The sequence below is a fragment of the Microcaecilia unicolor genome, chromosome 6 (genome assembly GCF_901765095.1).
Source record: "Microcaecilia unicolor chromosome 6, aMicUni1.1, whole genome shotgun sequence".
NCBI classification, from domain to species: Eukaryota; Metazoa; Chordata; class Amphibia; order Gymnophiona; family Siphonopidae; genus Microcaecilia; species Microcaecilia unicolor.
This window is the reverse complement of record NC_044036.1, coordinates 54,962,037-54,983,693: the sequence shown is the minus strand read 5'-3', so window position 1 is coordinate 54,983,693 and position 21,657 is coordinate 54,962,037. Positions and strand designations below refer to the sequence as shown.

General features: G+C 48.4%; 1 protein-coding gene across 3 annotated transcripts in view; it reads left to right on the top strand.

Annotated features, from left to right (window-relative positions):
- FUBP1 (far upstream element binding protein 1) overlaps positions 1-21,657 on the top strand; it is a 238,211-nt gene that overhangs the window by 79,098 nt on the left and 137,456 nt on the right. For all 3 annotated transcript variants that reach the window (XM_030206527.1, XM_030206528.1, XM_030206525.1), the window contains 2 exons: positions 1,605-1,705; positions 19,496-19,634. In XM_030206527.1, coding sequence (XP_030062387.1) covers positions 1,605-1,705; positions 19,496-19,634 — 240 coding nt within the window. The remainder of the gene's footprint in view (positions 1-1,604; positions 1,706-19,495; positions 19,635-21,657) is intronic.

Sequence of the window (21,657 nt, the reverse complement as noted above, 5' to 3'; positions counted from 1 at the left end):
GGTATTCTCCGAGGACAGCAGGCTGATTGTTCTCACAAACCCGCCCGCCTCCCCTTGGAGTTGTCTTCCCTTGTTTCTCTTTTGCTACATACGAGACTGGCCGGCTCGAGCCGGTTTCGGGCGGGAAGACGCATGCGCGGTGCGCGCGGGCGCGCGAGAGCTAGCAAAGGACTTTGCTAGTGAAGATTCCGATTGGAGGGGCTGCCGTGGACGTCACCCATCAGTGAGAACAATCAGCCTGCTGTCCTCGGAGAATACCTTCTACAGGTATGTAGCATTCGCTATATAGTCTTCTCTGCTCAGCATCCCCCATCTCTCCCCCTCTACATAGATCCTCTATTCCCCACCCAGCGGCATCCATATTCCCTCTGTCTCTACTGGCCTATGAGTGGTGGCTACAATGCACTGCTCAGGTAGCTCTGGCATGGGCTTCTCTCCTCCTTGTCTTCCTTTTAGCTGCACTTCAGTTCTGCTGCTGTTGATATTTGTGCCTGTGTTTTGAGAACAGCAGAAAAATTTTGCCTAAGGCAAGTGTCTTGCTCTTGATGCCACCAGCTATTCAGGATTCAGACTTTTGGTCAAACGTGAGCCACCAACCAATCAACATCAGTTTTCATCTTCCTGCTTCACATCTCAGTGTTTGTGCACACAATTACCCAACATAATAGGGGAGGAAAATTAACATTGCTCAGTTTCAGTCTGTAACACTGCCTCTCATTTTTTTTCTCTCCTTCAGTTTAAATATGGTTGTGACAGAACAGTGTGTTTTAGGCCCATAAAACTGCCTTAATTCGTTTCTGAAGCGTATTTCTTCTAGTGGCCAACAGGTGGCACATGTTTTATGTTAAGAAAAGTGAAGGCTCCCTCTTTTAGTTTCACTCAGTGAAGAAGTGATCTACAATACTGTGAGCAGTATACTTTTAAAACTTTTTGACTGGGCTCTGATTGGCCCAGGAGCTCTCTTCATTTGGATTGTCCTGGGTTTTTTCCCAATCTTAAACAGGAAGAAAAGAGAGGCAGATCTCTTTGCTAAGACCCTGTAAACAGTTAACATTAGATAACTTGTGAGCAGCTATATGTCCTGATCTTCCTAAGTACTTTTTAGAAAGTAAACAAATGTTTAGTTAGTGTTATAATTGATCCATAGTTCAGTTACCTGTTGTTGTTTTTTGATTGCACATTTTTTGTTCACTGTTCAATTTTTCAGACAATAAACATTTCTTTTAGTTTATTGCTTCTGCCTTCCTGGACTGATAAAGAATTCTTGTGGTTTGTGTGTTGGGTCTGTGAGTGCTTTCTGGGAACTGTGGGAGCACTGGAAATGTGGCCCCATTAACCTAGATATCACGGGGGATAATTTGAGAGCGGGAGACTCGCCCAGAGGTGATTGTGACCCAGTCGATGGGAGGAGGGTGTTTAGTGTAGAGCACAAGCGGCAGGTGCAGGTGGACCTGAGCTGTGCTGCGGGGTAACCTCAGGCGAGTGGCTAGGCGTTTCGTGACAGTGGTTTAGGCAGCTTTGTTAAAGAAAATATTTCTTCTAGGCGGCTCTTTTTGTTTGAAGGGGAGGCTATTTCTAATTTAAAATGCCTTTTATTATTATAGATGATGGATCAACTCCAGATAGAATAGCTCAAGTAACAGGACCTCCAGACAGATGTCAGCATGCAGCAGAAATTATTACAGACCTCCTACGAAGTGTACAGGTTTGTCTTTTATGCTGGATTAGTGATACTCTAACTTAAATATCTGATACTTCTCAGCCAACCTATGCCTCACATCCAGATGAAATACAGCATCACAAAGGTTACATCTCAAATAGTTTGTAAACTGACGGGATTCTCTGTCAGGAATACCCACCCAAGGAAAAGATCTTGGAATCATTGTGGATATATTGAAACTTTTTCAGCACAGTGTGTTGAGGCTGCCAAAAAAAAAAACCAAGTAGAATGTTAGGGTTATTTGAAAAGAATTTCATTATGCCTCTCCATCAAAGTGATGCTGGATAAGTAGACACAGAGAGGGTCCAAAGTACAGAACAAAGTCCAAATAGCCAAAAAGAAGCACTAGGAGCCTTCAAAATCGGGACACAGATCCTTTGTTTCAACAATTTTATTGAAGACAAAATAAACACAAATTCTATTCGTGAGATACACATGGTACAAAAATGGCGCATAGCCAGCAGTCAACACATTAGTACTTGTGTATACATAACACCGTCTTCAAACTTTTACCCCATCTCCCCAACAAAGCATGAGATTCCTCAGGTACTTTAACCAATCCCCTACCCCCCCACCCTCCCTTCCCCTCCTCTCCCCTTTGTGTAACACTGTGTAAACTGCAATACTCACACTCTTTGCTGCTTTGGCCATTCATAGCTTGTTAAGTACAAGACTTCTACCACGGTGTGGTAAGTATTATCTATAAAAGGTCCCCAAATCTTAAGAAAACAAGTTTTCCTTTTGTAGGAGCCTTTGGCTTCTTTCACTTCCCATATCATTAATTGGTGTATTTGATTTTGCCAGTGCCAAAACTCCGGGGGTTCTGAAGAAGTCCATGACTGCAAGATACATTTCCTTGCTAGCAAACGAAGTTTACGACAGAGTAGTTTTTCATCCGCTTTCAGACCCCTAAGTGATTCAGGGCAGTCCAGGACCAGGACCAGTTGAATAGGTGTTCCTTTAAATTGGCCGGACATCATAAGGGATAAGAAACCCTCCACTCTTCTCCAGAACTGCTGTACAATTGTGCATTTCCAAAATGCATGATAATAGGTGTTATCAGAAATATTACATTTCAAACAAACAGGTGTATGGATCCCTCCTGCTCTAAACAGTTGAACCTGCGTGAAGTAGGCCTTGTGTACTACTCGAAAAGCGCATTCACGATAGCTCGCCCCTCTTACCAAGTTAGGTATTCCCTTAATATGAGCATCAATATCCCAATCAGTAAGGTCCCTCCCAACATCTGCTTCATATCTTTTCCTAAGCTGGGCTAGCTCCTCCCCAGGCATCAGAGACCATATCTTTCCTTGAATGCTGGAAATAGAGGGAGCCTCTTCTGAGAGCTCCATAAACATTTCCTGAATCTTCTTACCGTAGCCAATTTTCAATGCTTCTTTATCTAGGACCTAATATAATGTTTTAGCTGACAGTGAGCAAAAGTATCGCCCCATTTTATAGATTCAGGTAGGAGCAATTGATCTAATGCTTTAATCTCTCCCTCTGGATTCACTAACTTCCCTACACAGCCGAGTCCCAATTGTCCCCATCCCACAAAACTCGACACAGATCCTTTAATCGTATAACTTGAATCCCAGTCTTTCCTTAATGACCTAACATGGGCTGTTTCGGCGCACAGTGCCTGTGTCCGGGGTCATTTAGGTTTTTCTTATACGATTGTAGAAAAAAAACAGCTGCTAAGCTTGATGCACAACAATGGAAATCTGTCCTGATATAGTGGCATGTGCCAGAAATCCCCTGCAGCTGGAAAAAGGGGGAGAGAAGCTGCTGTGATCTTTGGGGGAGGGGCAGTTGCCATAGAGATTGTACTGCAACTGCCCCTCCCCCAAAGATTACTGAAGCTTCTCTCCCCCTCTTTCCTGCTGCAGGGGATTTCTGGCAGCTGCTTTTTAGCTATTTTTTTTCTACAATCGTGGAAGAAAAACCTAAATGACCCCTGACGCAGGCACTGTGCGCTGAAACACAACACATGTTGGGTCATTAAGGAAAGATTGGTGTTCATATATGATTAAAAGATCTGTGCCCCGATTTTGAAGGCTTCTAGTGCTTTTTGGCTAGCTGGATAAGTAGAATCATTCATTAATGCTGAATCAGACACAGTACTATACTAGTTGTAATAGGAATTGGGAAAATTTAACACCAAATGCCCCAGAACACTGAATAAAGAAAGCACCATGCTGCAGATATGATTAAGCAGTTGCCCTCCACCACCCCCTTACACACACCATCTATCAAGCCATTTAAAGGAAAGGAACTAAATTTTCTCTCATGTTGTAAGCACTGAATAGCTGGGGTTCAGATGGTGTATTTCAAACTTAACTGTTTATCGGGTCTTCCATCAAATTTGTCCCTGCAACAACCTAAGAATGAGACTTTAGCTGAAAATAATCATAGATTTTTATCAGAAGGTTGTTGGAGCTTCCTTTACCCTCACATGATAAACTTTATATAAGGTTAGATTTTCTGGTGATTATAAAGTATTTAAATGCCCCAAAGGTGATATGTAAGATAGTCCTTGCACGACAAAGATCCAGCAAGCATTCCTACCTATTCGACTTAGCATGCAGAGGCTTAGTGATGGTTGAATCTTCATTCAGAAAAGGTATAAGGGCTCCAGAGCACATGATTTTATTTTATTTGCTTGATATACTGTTATATATATGTTATGGAAAAAATTCAAGTACGTTCACCTATAACTTCTAAGGAAATGACATATCCAAACGGCTAAGAGTCAGGAGCTGAATGAGTGCATTAAGTATCTTATTAGATTGGCCTACAATGTGTATGAGCATCAGGTGCTACAGGAATAGTATGGCCGAGAGCTTCAGGACTTCGTTATTTGCTGAAAAAGTCAAAGAAATGGTCTCCTTAAACATAATTCCTTAATGTTCCTCCAGACCAGCGTAGACAGATGGGTTATGCACTCCTACCAGCAGGTGGTTGGAGACTGAGAACTACACAGGGGCGTTGCCCTCTGGTGGGTTTGTTTGCCTACGGTCAACTTGTTACTGTGGCAGTAGGCAACGGAATGTCTCACTTGATGCATCTGTCTCAAAGGATTCTCACTTTGGCAGCTCAGCTTCTTCAGTTATAAAGATATGCTATGCCATCTGGTCCTTGACTTACTGGCAAGCTTTATGGGTAGCACTCTTTTTCTTTTGTTGGCTCTATTTTGCTGCCTCTTTGGCTTTGCTGTGTTCTTTTCCTCTTGCCTGTGGAGCCCTGGGCGAGTCTCGCTTTGAAGTCTTTTGGGGTTTTTTTTAGCCACCAATACTCAGCAATATGGGTAGTACATTTGTGGGCCCTATTTTGCCAGAATGTTGCCTACTATTTTTGGTGGCGGGCTTTTCTAACGGAATAGCTCGAGCTCCATCCTTCCCTCCTCAGGTAGTTTCACCTTTGTCTGCCGGTCTCTCTTCCTTCTTTCGCAGGGAGGACTTTCGAGTCGTGGTCGTTTACTTCTCAGTTCTGATGTCCATGGGTTTCTGGTATACTCTTTGGAGGGCACCAATCAGTTCAGGCGTCCTGCTCTTCTCTTTATCCGAGTTGCAGGTCCTAGGAGTGGCAAATGGGCTTCCTACCTTTAATTGTTGGGTGGTTCACGATGCCTTTTCTTCGGCATACCTCTTGGATGGGAAGAGCTCCTCTTTAGGTCTGTAGGCAGTCTCTGAGGGCTCGTGCTCCTTCCTTTGCTGGGTTGCAATATAGTTCTCTGGTCGACGTGTGCTACTTGCTGCTGTCGCTTCTCCGCAGCATAAACTTTTGGATTTTGTTGGCCGGTGACTGCAGCCTTTGGGGTTACATACCTTTCCTCAGGGATTGCCGTGTCCCGCCCGTCTTGCAGACTGCTTTGATACATCCCACTCATCTCTGGATTGATTGGTGGGATGTAGTAAAAGGAATAATTAGTTCTTGCCTGATAATTTTCTTTCCTTTAGTTCCTTCGGATCAATCCAGAGGCCCATCCTTGGGTTCCATGGAGGCTTGTTGTGTTATGTATGTAGCTGTCTGAGTTTTTTTTTTTTTTGTCCAACTAGATCTATGTCTCGTCTCTATCAGATTCCAGAACAGGATAAAGCTATGCTTAAGGTGCCAGTCGTGGATGCAGTGGTGTCGGCGGTTACCAAGCGTAATACGGTTCCCGTGGATGGAGGAACGGCTCTTCAGGATGTTCAGGACAGAAGACTAGATTCTTTGCTCAGAACTAGTTTTGATGTTTCTTCCTTGGCAGTGCAGGCTGCCATTTGTGGTTCCTTAGTGGCTAGATCCTGCTTTAGGTGGGCAGAGAGAGTTCTGGACAGGACTTTGGATGACCTTCAAGCTATCGATGTAGAGGTGGCTAGGATTGAGACGGGGGCGGCTTTTCTGGCTGATGCCCTGTATGATTTGCTGCGAGCATCTTCTAAGTCTTTGGCTTTGGTGGTCGCTGTTCGCCGATCTCTGTGGTTGAAAGGTTGGTCGGCGGACGCGGCTTCCAAGTCAAAGTTGAGCAAGTTTCCTTTTAAAGGTTCTTGTTTGGAGAAGAATTGGATAAGTTGGTTAATTCCTTAGGAGATGCTAAAGTTCCTCGCCTACCACAAGATAGACCTCGCCTTTCCAGTCGACGTTCTTTATTTGGTAGGGGTTCAGTGAGAGGTTTCTGTAGGTTTCAGCCTGGTCGGGGTTTTCAGCCTCAAAGGTCTCGTTTTGTCAATAGGACTCAGTCCTTTCGGGGTTCTTGCAGAGGAGCAGGTTTCTCCAATCCAGATTTTCGATCCCAGATTCGTCCTACCCAATGAAGGTGCGAGGGCCTCTTCTCTGGTCCCTGTCGGAGCTCGACTTTCTTGGTTCTATCAGAGGTGGGCCCACATCACTGCAGATCAGTGGGTCTTGGAGGTTATTCGAGACGGGTATGCCTTAGAGTTTGCAAGGCCTATTTCAGACGCCTTTCTGGAGTCTCCGTCGCTCTCCTCTCAAGGCGAGGGCGGTTCGGGACACTCTACAGAGGCTCTTAGATCTCCAGGCTATCTGTCCAGTCCCTCCTTCCGAGTACAGGCAGGGCTGGTACTCCATTTATTTTGTGGTTCCCAAAAAGGAAGACGCCTTTCGTCCTATTTTAGATCTCAAGGCTGTCAATCGCGCTCTGAGTCACAACCTTTCGTATGGAGACCCTGCGATCAGTCATAGTGGCAGTACGCCAGGGAGAGTATTTGACAGCGTTAGATCTCACAGAGGCCTATTTGCATATTCCTATTCGTCTGGCTCACCACAAGTACTTGCGCTTTGCCATTCTAGGACGGCGTTACCAGTTTCGCGCTCTGCCCTTCGGTCTTGCGACGGCTCCATGCACTTTTACCAAAGTTATGGTCATGGTGGCCGCGGCGCTCAGAAAAGAAGGGATTCTTGTTCATCCATACCTAGACTACTGGTTAATCAGAGCGAAGTCTTAACAGGAGAGGTGTCGCGTCACCAGCCGGGTGATGCAGTTCTTGCAGTCTCTAGGTTGGGTGGTAAATGTAGCCAAGAGTCGGTTAGTTCCTTCTCTAGAGTATTTGGGCGTTGTGTTCGACACAGCACGGGGCCGAGTTTTTCTGCCGCAGGCCAGGATTATAAAGCTCCGGTCTCAGATTCAGGAGTTCCTTCAGCAGCAGCGTCCATGTGCTCGGGATTATCTTCAGGTTCTCGGTTCCATGGCAGCCACTATAGAGGTAGTACCTTGGGCCAGACTTCATATGAGGGCTCTTCAGTGGTCCCTTCTTTCCAGGTGGTCCTCTCAGAGGGATTCACTGCTGAGGCGACTGCCTCTCCGCACCTGAGAACGCAGCTCTCTGTTTTGGTGGCTGCGGATGAAGAATCTAACTGTAGGAATGCCTTTGGAATCTCCTCGGTGGATACCGTTAACGACAGATGCCAGTCTCCGAGGCTGGGGAGCGCATTGCCTGGGCCAGTGGACCCAGGGTCTCTGGTCTCAACTGGAAGCAGTTCAATCAATCAACTTTTTGGAGAACAGGGCGATCTGGTTAGCTCTGCAGCACTTCAGCTCTCTTCTGGTAGGCAAAGCGGTGCGAGTTCTTTCGGACAGTGCCTCGGCAGTGGCCTATATCAACTGCCAGGGAGGAACGAGATGCCGACTCTTGTTGGGAGGTGGAGAGTCTCCTTGCCTGGGCGGAGGTTCATCTCAGGGCCATTTCAGCATCGCATGTAGCAGGAGTAGAGAACGTTCAAGCCGATTTTCTCAGTTGCCACACTCTCGATCCGGGAGAATGGGCTTTCAGCACTCAGGTGTTTCAGGTTATAGTGGAGCGCTGGGGCACTCCAGTTCTAGATCTTTTCGCTACCAGTCTCAACTCAAAGGTCCCTCGATTCTTCAGTCGCCGAAGGGATGCATGAGCAGCAGGGGTAGACGCTCTCTTACAGCAGTGGCCCTCCGGCCTTCTTTACGCGTTTCCTCCTTGGCCGTTAATAGGTCGTCTCCTACAGAGGATCAAGGAGCACGGGGGACTAGTAATTTTGGTGGCCCCGGACAGGCCTCGACGTCCTTGGTACGCGGATCTGCAACGTCTGTCGGTGGCGTTTCCTCTTCGGCTCCCGGTTCACAAGACTTTGCTGGTACAAGGTCCAGTTCCGTATCCAGATCCGGCTCGATTTTCTCTTATGGCTTGGTTCTTGAACAAGCTCGTTTAGCTAAGCGGGGCTTTTCACAGCCAGTGATTTACACCATGCTTCGGTCTCGTTGGCGTTCCACCTCTCTAAACTATATCCACACTTGGAGAATTTTTGAGGCTTGGTGTGCAGAGACTGACATTCGTCCTTTTCGGGCGTCCGGTGGTTCAGATGTTAGATTTTCTACAGCGAGGATTTGATAAAGGGCTGTCTCTTTCTTCTTTTAAAGTGCAGGTGGCAGCTCTTTCCTGTTTCAGAGGTCGGATTCGGGGTAAGTCTTTGGCTAGTCTGCCCATTGTGGTCCATTTTTTGAAGGGAGTCAGTCTTCTTTGTCCTCAGGTCAGAGCAGTCTTTCCATCTTGGGATCTTAATCTGGTTCTTTTGGCTCTGACGAAGCCCCCGTTTGAACCTTTGCATGCTTGTTCTTTGAAGGATTTGACGCTTAAGACAGTGTTTTTGGTGGCTATTGCGTCTGCTAGGAGAGTCTCTGAGTTGCAAGCTTTTTCATGTAGATCTCCATTTCTGGAATTTTCGAAGGAGCGAGGAGTTCTTCGTCCAGTTCCTTCCTTTTTGCCTAAGGTGTTGTCTCGATTTCATCTGTCCCAGGCGGTTTTTCTTCTGGTTCTAGGATCGGCCTCAGGGACGCAAGAGCAGAGACAGTTATATACTCTGGATGTTAAGAGAGTGCTTAAACGGTATCTTACAGTCACCGAGGATTTTCTTCTGTTGGCCAGTCGCGGTAAGGGGTTGTCAGCTTCTAAGCCCACGTCTAGGTGGATCAAAGAGATGATAGCGTCAGCCTACCTTTTGGCAGGTAAAGCTGTCCCGGACTCTGTTAAAGCTCATTCAACTAGGGGGCAAGCAGCGTCCTGGGCTGAGTGCTCCTTGGTTCCGCCAGCGGAGATTTGTAAGGCAGCGACTTGGTCCTCTCTCCATTCGTTTTCTAAACATTACAGACTTGATGTTCAGTGTCGGCAGGAGGCGGTTTTTGCGTCGCGGGTACTTTCAGCGGGTTTGCTGGGGTCCCCTCCCGTAGGACTACTGCTTTGTTACGTCCAATCCGTCCAATCCTGGGCCGGTCCGGAGGGATGCTAAGGAAGGAGAAATTAGACCTTACCTGCTAATTTGCTTTCCTTTAATCCCTCTGGACCAGCCCAGGCCCCTCCCGTGTTCTATCTTTCTGTCTCTGTTGGTAGGTTCAGTTGTTTGCAGAGCTGTTTTTTTGCTAGTTAAAAAAATAAATAAATAAATGGATATTCTGTTAAGGCCATACCGTTGCCCTGGTAAGGGTAGTTGGTGAGCCATTACAGTCAGGCCATACCGCTGCTCTGGTGAGGGTAGTTGGTGAGCCATTACAGTTGGGCCATACCGCTGCTCTGGTAAGAGTTTTCGGTGAGCCATTATAATAAGGCCATACCGCTGCTCTGGTGAGAGTTGTCGGTGAGTCTTTGTTTGAGCACGTTTTCAATAGTGCTCCCTTGTTGCTTGAATTCCTTGGGGCACAGACTGTTGTTCTTCTTTCTGCTTTGTTATTCAAATACTGAGGCTAGGGTCACAGGACCAGGGCTTTTATTGGCTCGCTAGAGTCAGAGTTTTTTCTCAGTCTCCAACCTGCTGGAAGGCGTGCACAACCCATCCTTCCAATCCTGGGCCGGTCCGGAGGGATTAAAGGAAAGCAAATTAGCAGGTAAGGTCTAATTTCTCCGTATCTTTGGACACTCCCACCAGATGTGCGTAAATGTCCCCCACGCCCCACATTCTCGCCAACAATCTGCTGATACCTGTGTATACATCTTTTGAAGTTTGTCAGGTGTATAATACCACCAGTACAATATTTTGTATCCATTTTCAATTAGTGGCTGAGTGATTGATGGCTTCAACAGATATCTATACACACTCGACCAACATTCAGATTTGTAATTTTTCTGAAGCATCCTCTCCCACCTCCCAATATAATAGTCTTGTGGAGTTGAGAGCAGTAATAGTGCCCTATACAACCATGTCACACTACCCCTGCCCCTCCCCCTCTAATAGCTCTCTCTAGAACAGTTTCGGCAAAGTCCAGCTCCTCCATCGCGCGTCTGTGAACAAAGTTTCTCAGACGATGATATACCAGATCCCTTTCCTCCAGTCCATACTCCTCTTGTAACTCCCCAAAATCCTTTACCTTCCCATTAACCCAAAACTGTCCCAACTTATATAGCTCTCTATGAGCCCATCTCTGATATACTTTCTCCGAGGACAAGCAGGCTGCTTGTTCTCACTGATGGGTGACGTCCACGGCAGCCCCTCCAATCGGAAACTTCACTAGCAAAGTCCTTTGCTAGTCCTCGCGCGCACCGCGCATGCGCGGCCGTCTTCCCGCCCGAAACCGGCTCGAGCCGGCCAGTCTTCTTTTGTCCGCACTCTACGGTCGTATTTTCGCCGTGTCGAGCCCCGGAAAGTCGACCTCGCGCGTCCAAATTGTTTTGAGCGTGTTTTTTCTTCGGAAAAGCTTTTGCTTAAGTCGGGAAGTGCTCCGGAAACCCTCCACCGGGTTTCGTGTCAATCCTCCCCGTACTTCCAGCTTTTTGCCCCGGTAAGTTTTCTTTCGTCGTCGGGGTAGGCCTCTTTTCGGCCTCGGTCGAGATTTTCTCCCTCTAAAGTTTTGGTGCTCTTTTTCCGTCATTTTGGATTTTGATTTCGCCGGCGTGATTTTTCCGCCCATGACATCGAAGCCTTCCAGCGGCTTCAAGAAGTGCACCCAGTGCGCCCGGGTTATCTCGCTCACTGATCGACACTCGTCGTGTCTTCAGTGTCTGGGGGCCGAGCACCGCCCTCAGAACTGCAGTCTGTGTTCCCTGCTTCAGAGGCGGACTCAGGTAGCGAGACTAGCCCAGTGGAACGTGTTGTTCTCGGGCTCTTCGTCGGCATCGGCACCGGGATCTTCGAGTGCATCGACGTCGTCAGCGTCCAGACCATCTTCCTCGGCCGCCCCTGCATCGAGTGCATCGAGGCATCGGGCCTCTGCATCGGCGCCGAGACATCGGATAGCTGCATCGACGTCGGTGGTACCGGGACCTCGTCTGCTGATGTCGTCGGACGGTGGTGCATCGTCAGGAGTGCAGGTGAGGGCTGTCCATTCCCCTGCTGGTGGCGGTGAGCCTTCGGGTGGGTCTCCTCCTACCCTGAGGGCTCCTGCGGTACAGCCCCCCCGAGACCGACCTCCTTCGGTCTCGGCCCCGAGGAAGCGACGGATGGATTCTACGTCCTCCTCGTCGGTGCCGGGGAGCTCCGGTGACATGCTTCGGAAGAAATCGAAGAAGCATCGACACCGGTCTCCTCCCCGTGTCGGCACCGAGAGCTCTGGGTTGCCGAGGGATTCGGCACCCAGCAGGCATCGGCACCGAGAGGACCGCTCACCCTCTGTTCAAGAGGTGTCGATGCGCTCCACTCTGGACAGCCCGGAACAGCCTCCTCGCCCGGAACAGGTTCTGACGTCGACGCCTGCATCGACCTCTCAGCCTTTTTCTGCAGCCACTCTGAACGAGAGCCTCCGGGCCTTTCTCCCAGAGATTCTGGGAGAGCTGTTGCGCCCTACCCCTCCGGTACCGGCGGTGCTTGCGCCTCCGGTACCATCGAGCGTGGCGCCGGCTGGCCCATCGCCCAGGTTGAGGTCCCCGACGTCGGTACCGCGTGCGGTGCCGACCGCGGCCACCTCCCAGGAGGGCTCCCCGACTACGTCGGCGGAGGGAGCTTCGCCGATGCGGGCCAGGGAGTCTACCTCTCGACGCCCCCCATCGTGGACGTGGCTCCACGGAGTCGAGCAGGGCGAGGTTGCAGACACAGGTCCGTGAACTTGTGTCTGACACCGAGGGTGAGGCCTCGTGGGAGGAAGAGGAAGATCCCAGATATTTCTCTGACGAGGAGTCTGAGGGTCTTCCGTCTGATCCCACTCCCTCTCCTGAGAGACAGCTTTCTCCTCCCGAGAGTCTGTCTTTTGCCTCCTTTGTCCGGGAGATGTCTACGGCCATCCCCTTCCCGGTGGTTGTGGAGGACGAGCCCAGGGCTGAAATGTTTGAGCTCCTGGACTATCCTTCTCCACCTAAGGAAGCGTCCACTGTTCCCTTGCACCATGTCCTGAAAAAGACATTGCTTGCGAACTGGACCAAGCCATTAACTAATCCCCACATTCCCAAGAAGATCGAGTCCCAGTACCGGATCCATGGGGACCCAGAGCTGATGCGCACTCAGTTGCCTCATGACTCTGGAGTTGTGGATTTGGCCCTAAAGAAGGCTAAGAGTTCTAGGGAACATGCTTCGGCGCCCCCGGGCAAGGACGCTAGAACCTTAGACTCCTTTGGGAGGAAGGCCTACCATTCCTCTATGCTCGTGTCCAAGATCCAGTCTTACCAGCTCTACACGAGCATACACATGCGGAACAATGTGCGGCAGTTGGCGGGCTTGGTTGATGCTCTTCCCCCTGAGCAAGCCAAGCCTTTTCAGGAGGTGGTCAGGCAGCTGAAGGCGTGCAGAAAATTCCTGGCCAGAGGAGTTTATGACACTTTTGATGTTGCGTCCAGGGCCGCTGCTCAAGGTGTGGTGATGCGCAGGCTCTCATGGCTGCGTGCCGCCGACCTGGAGAATAGAATCCAGCAGCGGATTGCGGACTCGCCTTGCCGTGCGGACAATATTTTTGGTGAAAAAGTCGAACAGGTGGTAGAGTCTCTCCACCAGCGGGACACCGCATTCGACAAATTCGCCCGCCGGCAGCCTTCAGCTTCTACCTCTACAGGTAGACGATTTTTCAGGGGAAGGAAGTCTGTTCCCTACTCTTCTGGCAAGCGTAGGTACAATCCTCCTTCCCGACAGCCTGCGGCCCAGGCTAAGCCCCAGCGCGCTCGCTCTCGTCAGCAGCGTGCGACTCAGCAAGGCCCCGCGGCTCCCCAGCAAAAGCAAGGGGCGAGCTTTTGACTGGCTCCAGCAGAGCATAGCCGACATCCAAGTGTCCGTGCCGGGCGACCTGCCAGTCGGAGGGAGGTTGAAAGCTTTTCACCAAAGGTGGCCTCTCATAACCTCCGATCAGTGGGTTCTGCAAATAGTCCGGCAGGGGTACACCCTCAATTTGACCTCAAAACCTCCAAATTGTCCACCGGGAGCTCAGTCTTACAGCTTCCAGCACAAGCAGGTACTTGCAGAGGAACTCTCCGCCCTTCTCAGCGCCAATGCGGTCGAGCCCGTGCCATCCGGGCAAGAAGGGCTGGGATTCTATTCCAGGTACTTCCTTGTGGAAAAGAAAACAGGGGGGATGCGTCCCATCCTAGACCTAAGGGCCCTGAACAAATATCTCGAAAAAGAAAAGTTCAGGATGCTTTCCCTGGGCACCCTTCTCCCCATGATTCAGCAAAACGACTGGCTATGCTCTCTGGACTTGAAGGATGCCTACACACACATCCCGATACTGCCAGCTCACAGACAGTATCTGCGATTTCAGTTGGGCACACGCCACTTCCAGTACTGTGTGCTACCCTTTGGGCTCGCCTCTGCGCCCAGGGTGTTCACCAAGTGCCTAGCTGTGGTAGCAGCGGCGCTTCGCAGGCTGGGGGTGCACGTGTTCCCATATCTCGACGATTGGCTGATGAAGAACACATCCGAGGCAGGAGCCCTGCAGTCCATGCAGATGACTATTCGCCTACTGGAGCTACTGGGGTTTGTGATAAAGTATCCAAAGTCCCATCTTCTTCCAGTGCAGAGACTCGAATTCATAGGAGCTCTGCTGGATTCTCGGACGGCTCGCGCCTATCTCCCAGAGACGAGAGCCAACAACTTGTTGTCCCTCGTCTCGCGGGTGCGAGCGTCCCAGCAGATCACAGCTCGGCAGATGTTGAGATTGCTGGGCCACATGGCCTCCACAGTTCATGTGACTCCCATGGCCCGCCTTCACATGAGATCTGCTCAATGGACCCTAGCCTCCCAGTGGTATCAGGCCGCTGGGGGTCTGGAGGACGTGATCCACCTGTCCACGAGTTTTCTCGAATCCCTGTATTGGTGGACCATTCGCTCCAATTTGACTCTGGGACGCCCCTTCCAAATCCCTCAGCCACGGAGAGTGCTGACTACGGATGCGTCCCTCCTGGGATGGGGAGCTCATGTCGATGGGCTTCACACCCAAGGAAGCTTGTCCATCCAGGAACGCGGTCTACAGATCAATCTCCTGGAGTTACGAGCGATCTGGAACGCTCTGAAGGCTTTCAGAGATCGGCTGTCCCACCAAATTATCCAAATTCAGACAGGCAACCAGGTTGCCATGTACTATGTCAACAAGCAGGGGGGCACCGGATCTCGCCCCCTGTGTCAGGAAGCCGTCAGCATGTGGCTCTGGGCTCGCCGTCAAGGCATGGTGCTCCAAGCCACATATCTGGCAGGCGTAAACAACAGTCTGGCCGACAGGTTGAGCAGGATTATGCAACCTCACGAGTGGTCGCTCAACTCCCGAGTGGTGCGCCAGATCTTCCAAGCGTGGGGCTCCCCCTTGGTGGATCTCTTCGCATCTCGAGTGAACCACAAAGTCCCTCAGTTCTGTTCCAGGCTTCAGGCCAACGGCAGACTGGCATCGGATGCCTTCCTCCTGGATTGGGGGGAAGGCCTGCTGTATGCTTATCCTCCCATTCCTCTGGTGGGGAAGACTTTGTTGAAACTCAAACAAGACCGAGGCACCATGATTCTGATTGCTCCTTTTTGGCCGCGTCAGATCTGGTTCCCTCTTCTTCTGGAGTTATCCTCCGAAGAACCGTGGAGATTGGAGTGTTTTCCGAACCTCATCACGCAGGACGAAGGGGCTCTTCTGCATCCCAACCTCCGGTCTCTGGCTCTCACGGCCTGGATGTTGAGGGCGTAGACTTTGCCTCTTTGGGTCTGTCAGAGGGTGTCTCCCGCATCTTGCTTGCTTCCAGGAAAGACTCCACTAAGAGAAGTTACTTCTTTCATTGGAGGAGGTTTGCCGTCTGGTGTGACAGTAAGGCCCTAGATCCTCGCTCTTGTCCTACACAGACCCTGCTTGAATACCTTCTGCACTTGTCTGAGTCTGGTCTTAAGACCAACTCCGTAAGGGTTCACCTTAGTGCAATCAGTGCATACCATTACCAAGTGGAAGGTAAGCCGATCTCAGGACAGCCTTTAGTTGTTCGCTTCATGAGAGGTTTGCTTTTGTCAAAGCCCCCTGTCAAACCTCCTACAGTGTCATGGGATCTCAATGTCGTTCTCACCCAGCTGATGAAACCTCCTTTTGAGCCACTGAATTCCTGCCATCCGAAGTACTTGACCTGGAAGGTCATTTTCTTGGTGGCAGTTACTTCGGCTCGTAGAGTCAGTGAGCTTCAGGCCCTGGTAGCCCAGGCCCCTTACACCAAATTTCATCATAACAGAGTAGTCCTCCGCACTCACCCTAAGTTCTTGCCAAAGGTCGTGTCGGAGTTCCATCTGAACCAGTCAATTGTCTTGCCAACATTCTTTCCCCGTCCTCATTCCTGCCCTGCTGAACGTCAGCTGCACACATTGGACTGCAAGAGAGCATTGGCCTTCTATCTGGAGCGGACACAGCCCCACAGACAGTCCGCCCAATTGTTTGTTTCTTTTGATCCCAATAGGAGGGGAGTGGCTGTAGGGAAACGCACCATATCCAATTGGCTAGCAGATTGCATTTCCTTCACTTACGCCCAGGCGGGGCTGGCTCTTGAGGGTCATGTCACGGCTCATAATGTTAGAGCCATGGCTGCGTCGGTAGCCCACTTGAAGTCAGCCTCCATTGAAGAAATTTGCAAAGCTGCGACGTGGTCATCTGTCCACACATTCACATCTCATTACTGCCTGCAGCAGGATACCCGACGCGACAGTCGGTTCGGGCAGTCAGTTCTTCAGAACCTGTTTGGGCTTTAGGATCCAACTCCACCCCCCGAGGGCCCTGTTTGTTCTGTTCCAGGCTGCACTCTCAGTTAGTTGGTAAATTTTTTAGGTCAATCTCAGTTATGTCCTCGCCGTTGCGAGGCCCAATTGACCTTGGTTGTTGTTTTGAGTGAGCCTGGGGGCTAGGGATACCCCATCAGTGAGAACAAGCAGCCTGCTTGTCCTCGGAGAAAGCGAATGCTACATACCTGTAGAAGGTATTCTCCGAGGACAGCAGGCTGATTGTTCTCACAAACCCGCCCGCCTCCCCTTTGGAGTTGTGTCTTCCCTTGAAGTGTATTGTCTTGCTACATACTGGACTGACCGGCTCGAGCCGGTTTCGGGCGGGAAGACGGCCGCGCATGCGCGGTGCGCGCGGGCGCGCGAGGACTAGCAAAGGACTTTGCTAGTGAAGTTTCCGATTGGAGGGGCTGCCGTGGACGTCACCCATCAGTGAGAACAATCAGCCTGCTGTCCTCGGAGAATACCTTCTACAGGTATGTAGCATTCGCTTTCTCTGATTCTCCCAATGGGAACCCCGGTGCTCCACAAATGGCTATTTGCAAGAAGTATTTTCTCTCCGGGAAAATCCTTTTTTGTACCTGGTGCCAGGTATATAACAGATGACTAATCCCCACCGGGACCCTCCGGGCAGTTGCCAAAATTTCACTCTCCTGGGCCCATAATATATCTCCCAAAAAGCGGGTGCCCATCCATGCTCTCTCCCAATGTAGCCACTTCTTAGTAGTCTCAGGATTCCACTCTGCCAATACCCTCAATTATGCTGCCTGATAATATAGGTAGAAATTAGGGATACCCATACCTCCCCCGGCTGGAATTTGAAACATCATCGACCTATGCACCCTAGGCGGTCTCTTGCGCCAGATATATGCAAACATTTTTCTATTTAGCTGCTGAAAAAAGGCGCGAGGTATTGGGATCTGCAGGGCCAAGAATAGATACAGTAATTTAGGCAATATCATTTTTATGGCATGAATTCTCCCCAGCCATGATATAGTTAGGCCCTCCCACCTATCAAGGTCCTCAAAGAGTTCTTTTAGTTTCTTAGGGTAGTTAGCCTGGAACAGGTTCTCTATCTTAGAGGTGATTTGTATACCTAAGTATTGAATAGACTTAGCTGCCCATACAAAAGGATATGCCTCCTGAATCGTCCTTATCTCCTGTGGAGGTACCGTGAGGTTTGAGTATCTCTGATTTGTTTACATTAATTTTAAAGCCCGACGGGTGTCCGTAATAGGACATCAACTCCATCACCTGTTTCAATGACCGCTTTGGATGGGTTAAGGTCAGCAATATATCATCAGCAAAAAGCATGATCTTGTGGTCTCGTTTGCCTCTGACCACCCCCTGTACATACACATGTTCCCTGATCATCTTAGCTAGTGGTTCAATTGACAACAAAAACAACAGTTGAGAGACCGCACATCCCTTCCTTGTTCCCGTGCAAAGCTCCAACGGTTTAGTGTGTGTACTATTTATCTTTAACGTTGCCACCGGGTTAGTATATAGCAATCGGAGCCAGGCCAAGAATCTACCCTCCCATACCTATCTGTTTCAAAACTGCAAACAAGAACGACCACTCTACCTGGTCGAATGCTTTTTCTGCATCCACCAAGAACAGTACCACTGGTGTCAAATCATCTCTGGTTTGCTGAATAATATATAACAAACATCTGATATTATCGAACGTTTGACAACCTGCGATAAAACCCGCTTGGTCCTCATGTACTAAATGTGGCATTCGTCAGCAATCCTCCAGACCGTTTAAGAGGAGTGGCTTAGGTGGTTAGGGTGGTGGACCTTGGTCCTGGGGAACTGAGGAACTGAGTTTGATTCCCACTTCAGGCACAGGCAGCTCCTTGTGACTCTGGGCAAGTCACTGAACCCTCCATTGCCCCATGTAAACCGCATTGAGCCTGCCATGAGTGGGGAAAGTGCGGGGTACAAATGTAACAAAAAATATGATGGGGCCATGTTATGTCACTGTTTCACTAAGATTATTGTTTACCACTATCAACAAGAATTCCTTATAAAATCCTTATAAAATAAGAGTGGACTGACACGGCTACCACACCTCTTTACTTTATAAAATCCTGACACAAGTCCATAAATCCCAATAAATAAAATTTGCAGTAGTTGAGTACCTCTGTTCTTGTTTTGCTTGCTTAAATGATCAGCAACAATCTTTTAATTCCATCCTTTTGCCAAATTTGCTTTGATTTCATACGGTCTTCCATATTTTTAGTTGTAGCTCCATCCTTATGGAACGATCTCCCTTTTAATCTTCATGCTGATCCCTTATAATCTTAGTTTTAAGGCAAGTGTAAAATATTTCCTTAGAAATTCTTAGGGCAGTTAATGGTTTAGGTCCTCACAACTCTCATTTCTGGCTATGGATTGCAGTTGCAGCTGTACCCTCACTTCCTAACTTTTTCTCTATAATTATTGTAGTTATATTTTCCTCACTTTAATTATAATGTACATGTAAACCCCCTAGATGGTTATATCAATAGGGTTGTATAACAAATGGAAAAATAAACTTGGATCAGACGGAATTAGTTTGATTGATAATACAAATCTTCCTCCTAAAGTTACTGCTCACCAGCTGAGAGCAAAGAGAGCAATTCAGTAGAAGACATTTTGTGAAGGTACAACATAGTCATCTGCCCATACCATCCCCAATCAGGATTACCTTGACCATGCTACAGAATTGAGTACCTTTGGTTGAGCATTAATTTAAAATCTATACACCTAATGTTTGAAAGGGCTTCTCCACCATAATATCCAAACAAGTTGTAAAAAGGGGAGTTTCTGTACTCTCTGCAACCCCTCAGCTGGAGAGTCACAGCCTGTGTGACTACAGAGATCACTATCCATGGAGAAAGCATAGTTGCATATCTGTAATGATTTTTTTTCTGTGGACAGCAGGATCCTTGCTAAGCACTTTTTCATAAGTGGTACCAGAGTATGCTACCAAGTGTCCCTGTCCTTCTCAATTTGAGTTAATTTTATAAGCTGTATTTAGGAGGTTAGTTTTATTAGCAGTTGCTTGCTCTTTAAAGTGTACATTTTTAAATAGACTATATAATCACTTAAGACTATAATTTCTGAAAGCAATAATACATTTTCAGTTGAGACATCTTGTGTGACAGCTATCCTTTGTTTACATAGGCGGGTAATTCTGGTCCTGGACCAGGAGGTCGAGGAAGAGGTAGAGGTCAAGGCAACTGGAACATGGGGCCACCTGGTGGACTTCAAGAATTTAATTTTATTGTTCCAACTGCGAAAACTGGACTGATCATTGGCAAAGGTAATATATTTTATGGTTTTGTTTTTTGGTTTCTTGTATAATGAATTGGGACCACGTTGAATATAGGCGGGCTATAAATTAATTTAAAAAATGTTACATTTATTGTAATAAAAAGCTAGATAAACTCAAACTCAATTCTTGTTAGTTTTTTAAAAATAAGTATTATTGTCTAACTAGCTTCACTCGTATTACCCTGGTGTTTGTTTTAAATGAGGAGTATAGAGTAATTCTGAATTAAAATCTTTCATTTATACTTTGATACTGAAATATTCTGTGGCCAGAGCAGTGTAGCAAGGAGAGTGCAGAATACTCGTGCAGAAATATCTTCTCTTTGCTCTTTCATCTACATTCTTTTTGTCTTGTGTTCTTTCACCAGTAACCAACTTTCCTGAAATGTCTCACCTATTGAGTTAATAGTTGGATCTTGTACCCCTGAGAGTGAAACTCAGTTGGGAGAATCTCCTGTATGCTGTTCACCCTCCAGAATGCCAGTGTAAACATTTCCACATGGGGAGAGAGGGGAGTAGTTTTTTCTGTGGGTCTAAAAAATGCCTTAAATGGAGGTAGACTGAGTAGAAAGTCCTGGCTGATTAATGGCACTCACCAAGTCCACTGAGATCACATGCTTATCCATGGGGCTGCTAACAGAGATTGAAGAGTTGAAACAGATTTAGTCTTAGCTTTTCTATTCACTATCCTGAAAAACTCTAGGTATTATAAATAAAAGTGCAGGCACAACCCTCTATCCTCTGACCTCAAAGTGCTCCTAAAGGGGCACCAACATCTCCTTTAGTGTTGCAGCCCCTAAGGGAAGAGTCTGCAAATGCTGTTGGTGGCAGATGCCATGACGGGGTGGAACTGCTGTCCAGTTTGGGCCAAGCTTACAAACCCTCCACCAGCACATCTCTGCCAGCTTCTGTGCAGACATGTTATGCTGTCCTACCAGCAGATAAAGATGGAGCAACTGATTTGATGACATCACCCTATATATTTTCCTGTGCAGCCACTGACGGGTAGTATTTTGTTTTCAGCAGATGGTAAGCAAGCAATCTTGTGCACATCATGACTGGCCTGAAGGACCTAGAGGGATATAAGCCTCTCCAGAAGTGGGTTGTATTTGGTCACTTCTTCTGTGGATGTTATAGCTATGAGAAGGCCCGTCTTTGGGGCCCATGAGGTGTAAACTTTGGCTGGTTTGTGTCCCTCCTGTACCTGTAATGTGTTGTTGAGCTGCAGAGGCATCTATCCTGTTTCTGCTCTTGGGAGGTGACCAAAGAGCCTAAACTGACTTGTGCAGCAGTTGAGAGAAATCTACTATAATAAAACTCACCCTCAACGTTCTGAAGACAACGTTCTGAAGTCACTCAGTCACTCCCTGAAGGGTTCATGGATTCATGGTGGTGAAGCCACAACACTGACCATGTCTCTCAGCCCCGCCCTCACATGACGGACCAATCAGAAAAAACACACTCAATGTTCTGAAACACAAAGGACCATCACAAAACCGTTCCCAGGCAACGCTAGGCAACGTAAGACAGACCTATCAGAGGAAACTACGTGGCAATAAGGGAGGAGCATTTACCAGCAGAATGGCTCATTATCTGTGCAGCACGGAGAGCACAGAACCACCGCTTGAACGAGAGAAGAATATTCCTGTTGTGGACAAATGCCTAATGCCGGTACTGAAGAGTGCCGGAGGGCCTATAGCACAGACTATATTTGGGTTCGCTAGACGTGGAGCCGGAGAACAGTGTGCCCCTCACCATCTGGGACGTGGGCGAACAGGACAAGCTGTGGCCCAGCTGGAAGGATTACCTGCGACCCAGCCAGCAGCAAATTTCCCTACTCCTTCCCTGCCTAGGAATCACTGGAGACTGGCTGCAAAACTAAAGAAACAACCGCATACCGACACACCACCTCCATCATTTGAAAGGCATCCACTCTTTCTACAACAGAAATGCAAACTAATAATACAAAACAAACAAAGAATACCCGGTTTCTCACGCGGCTGCAGGTAACTCCT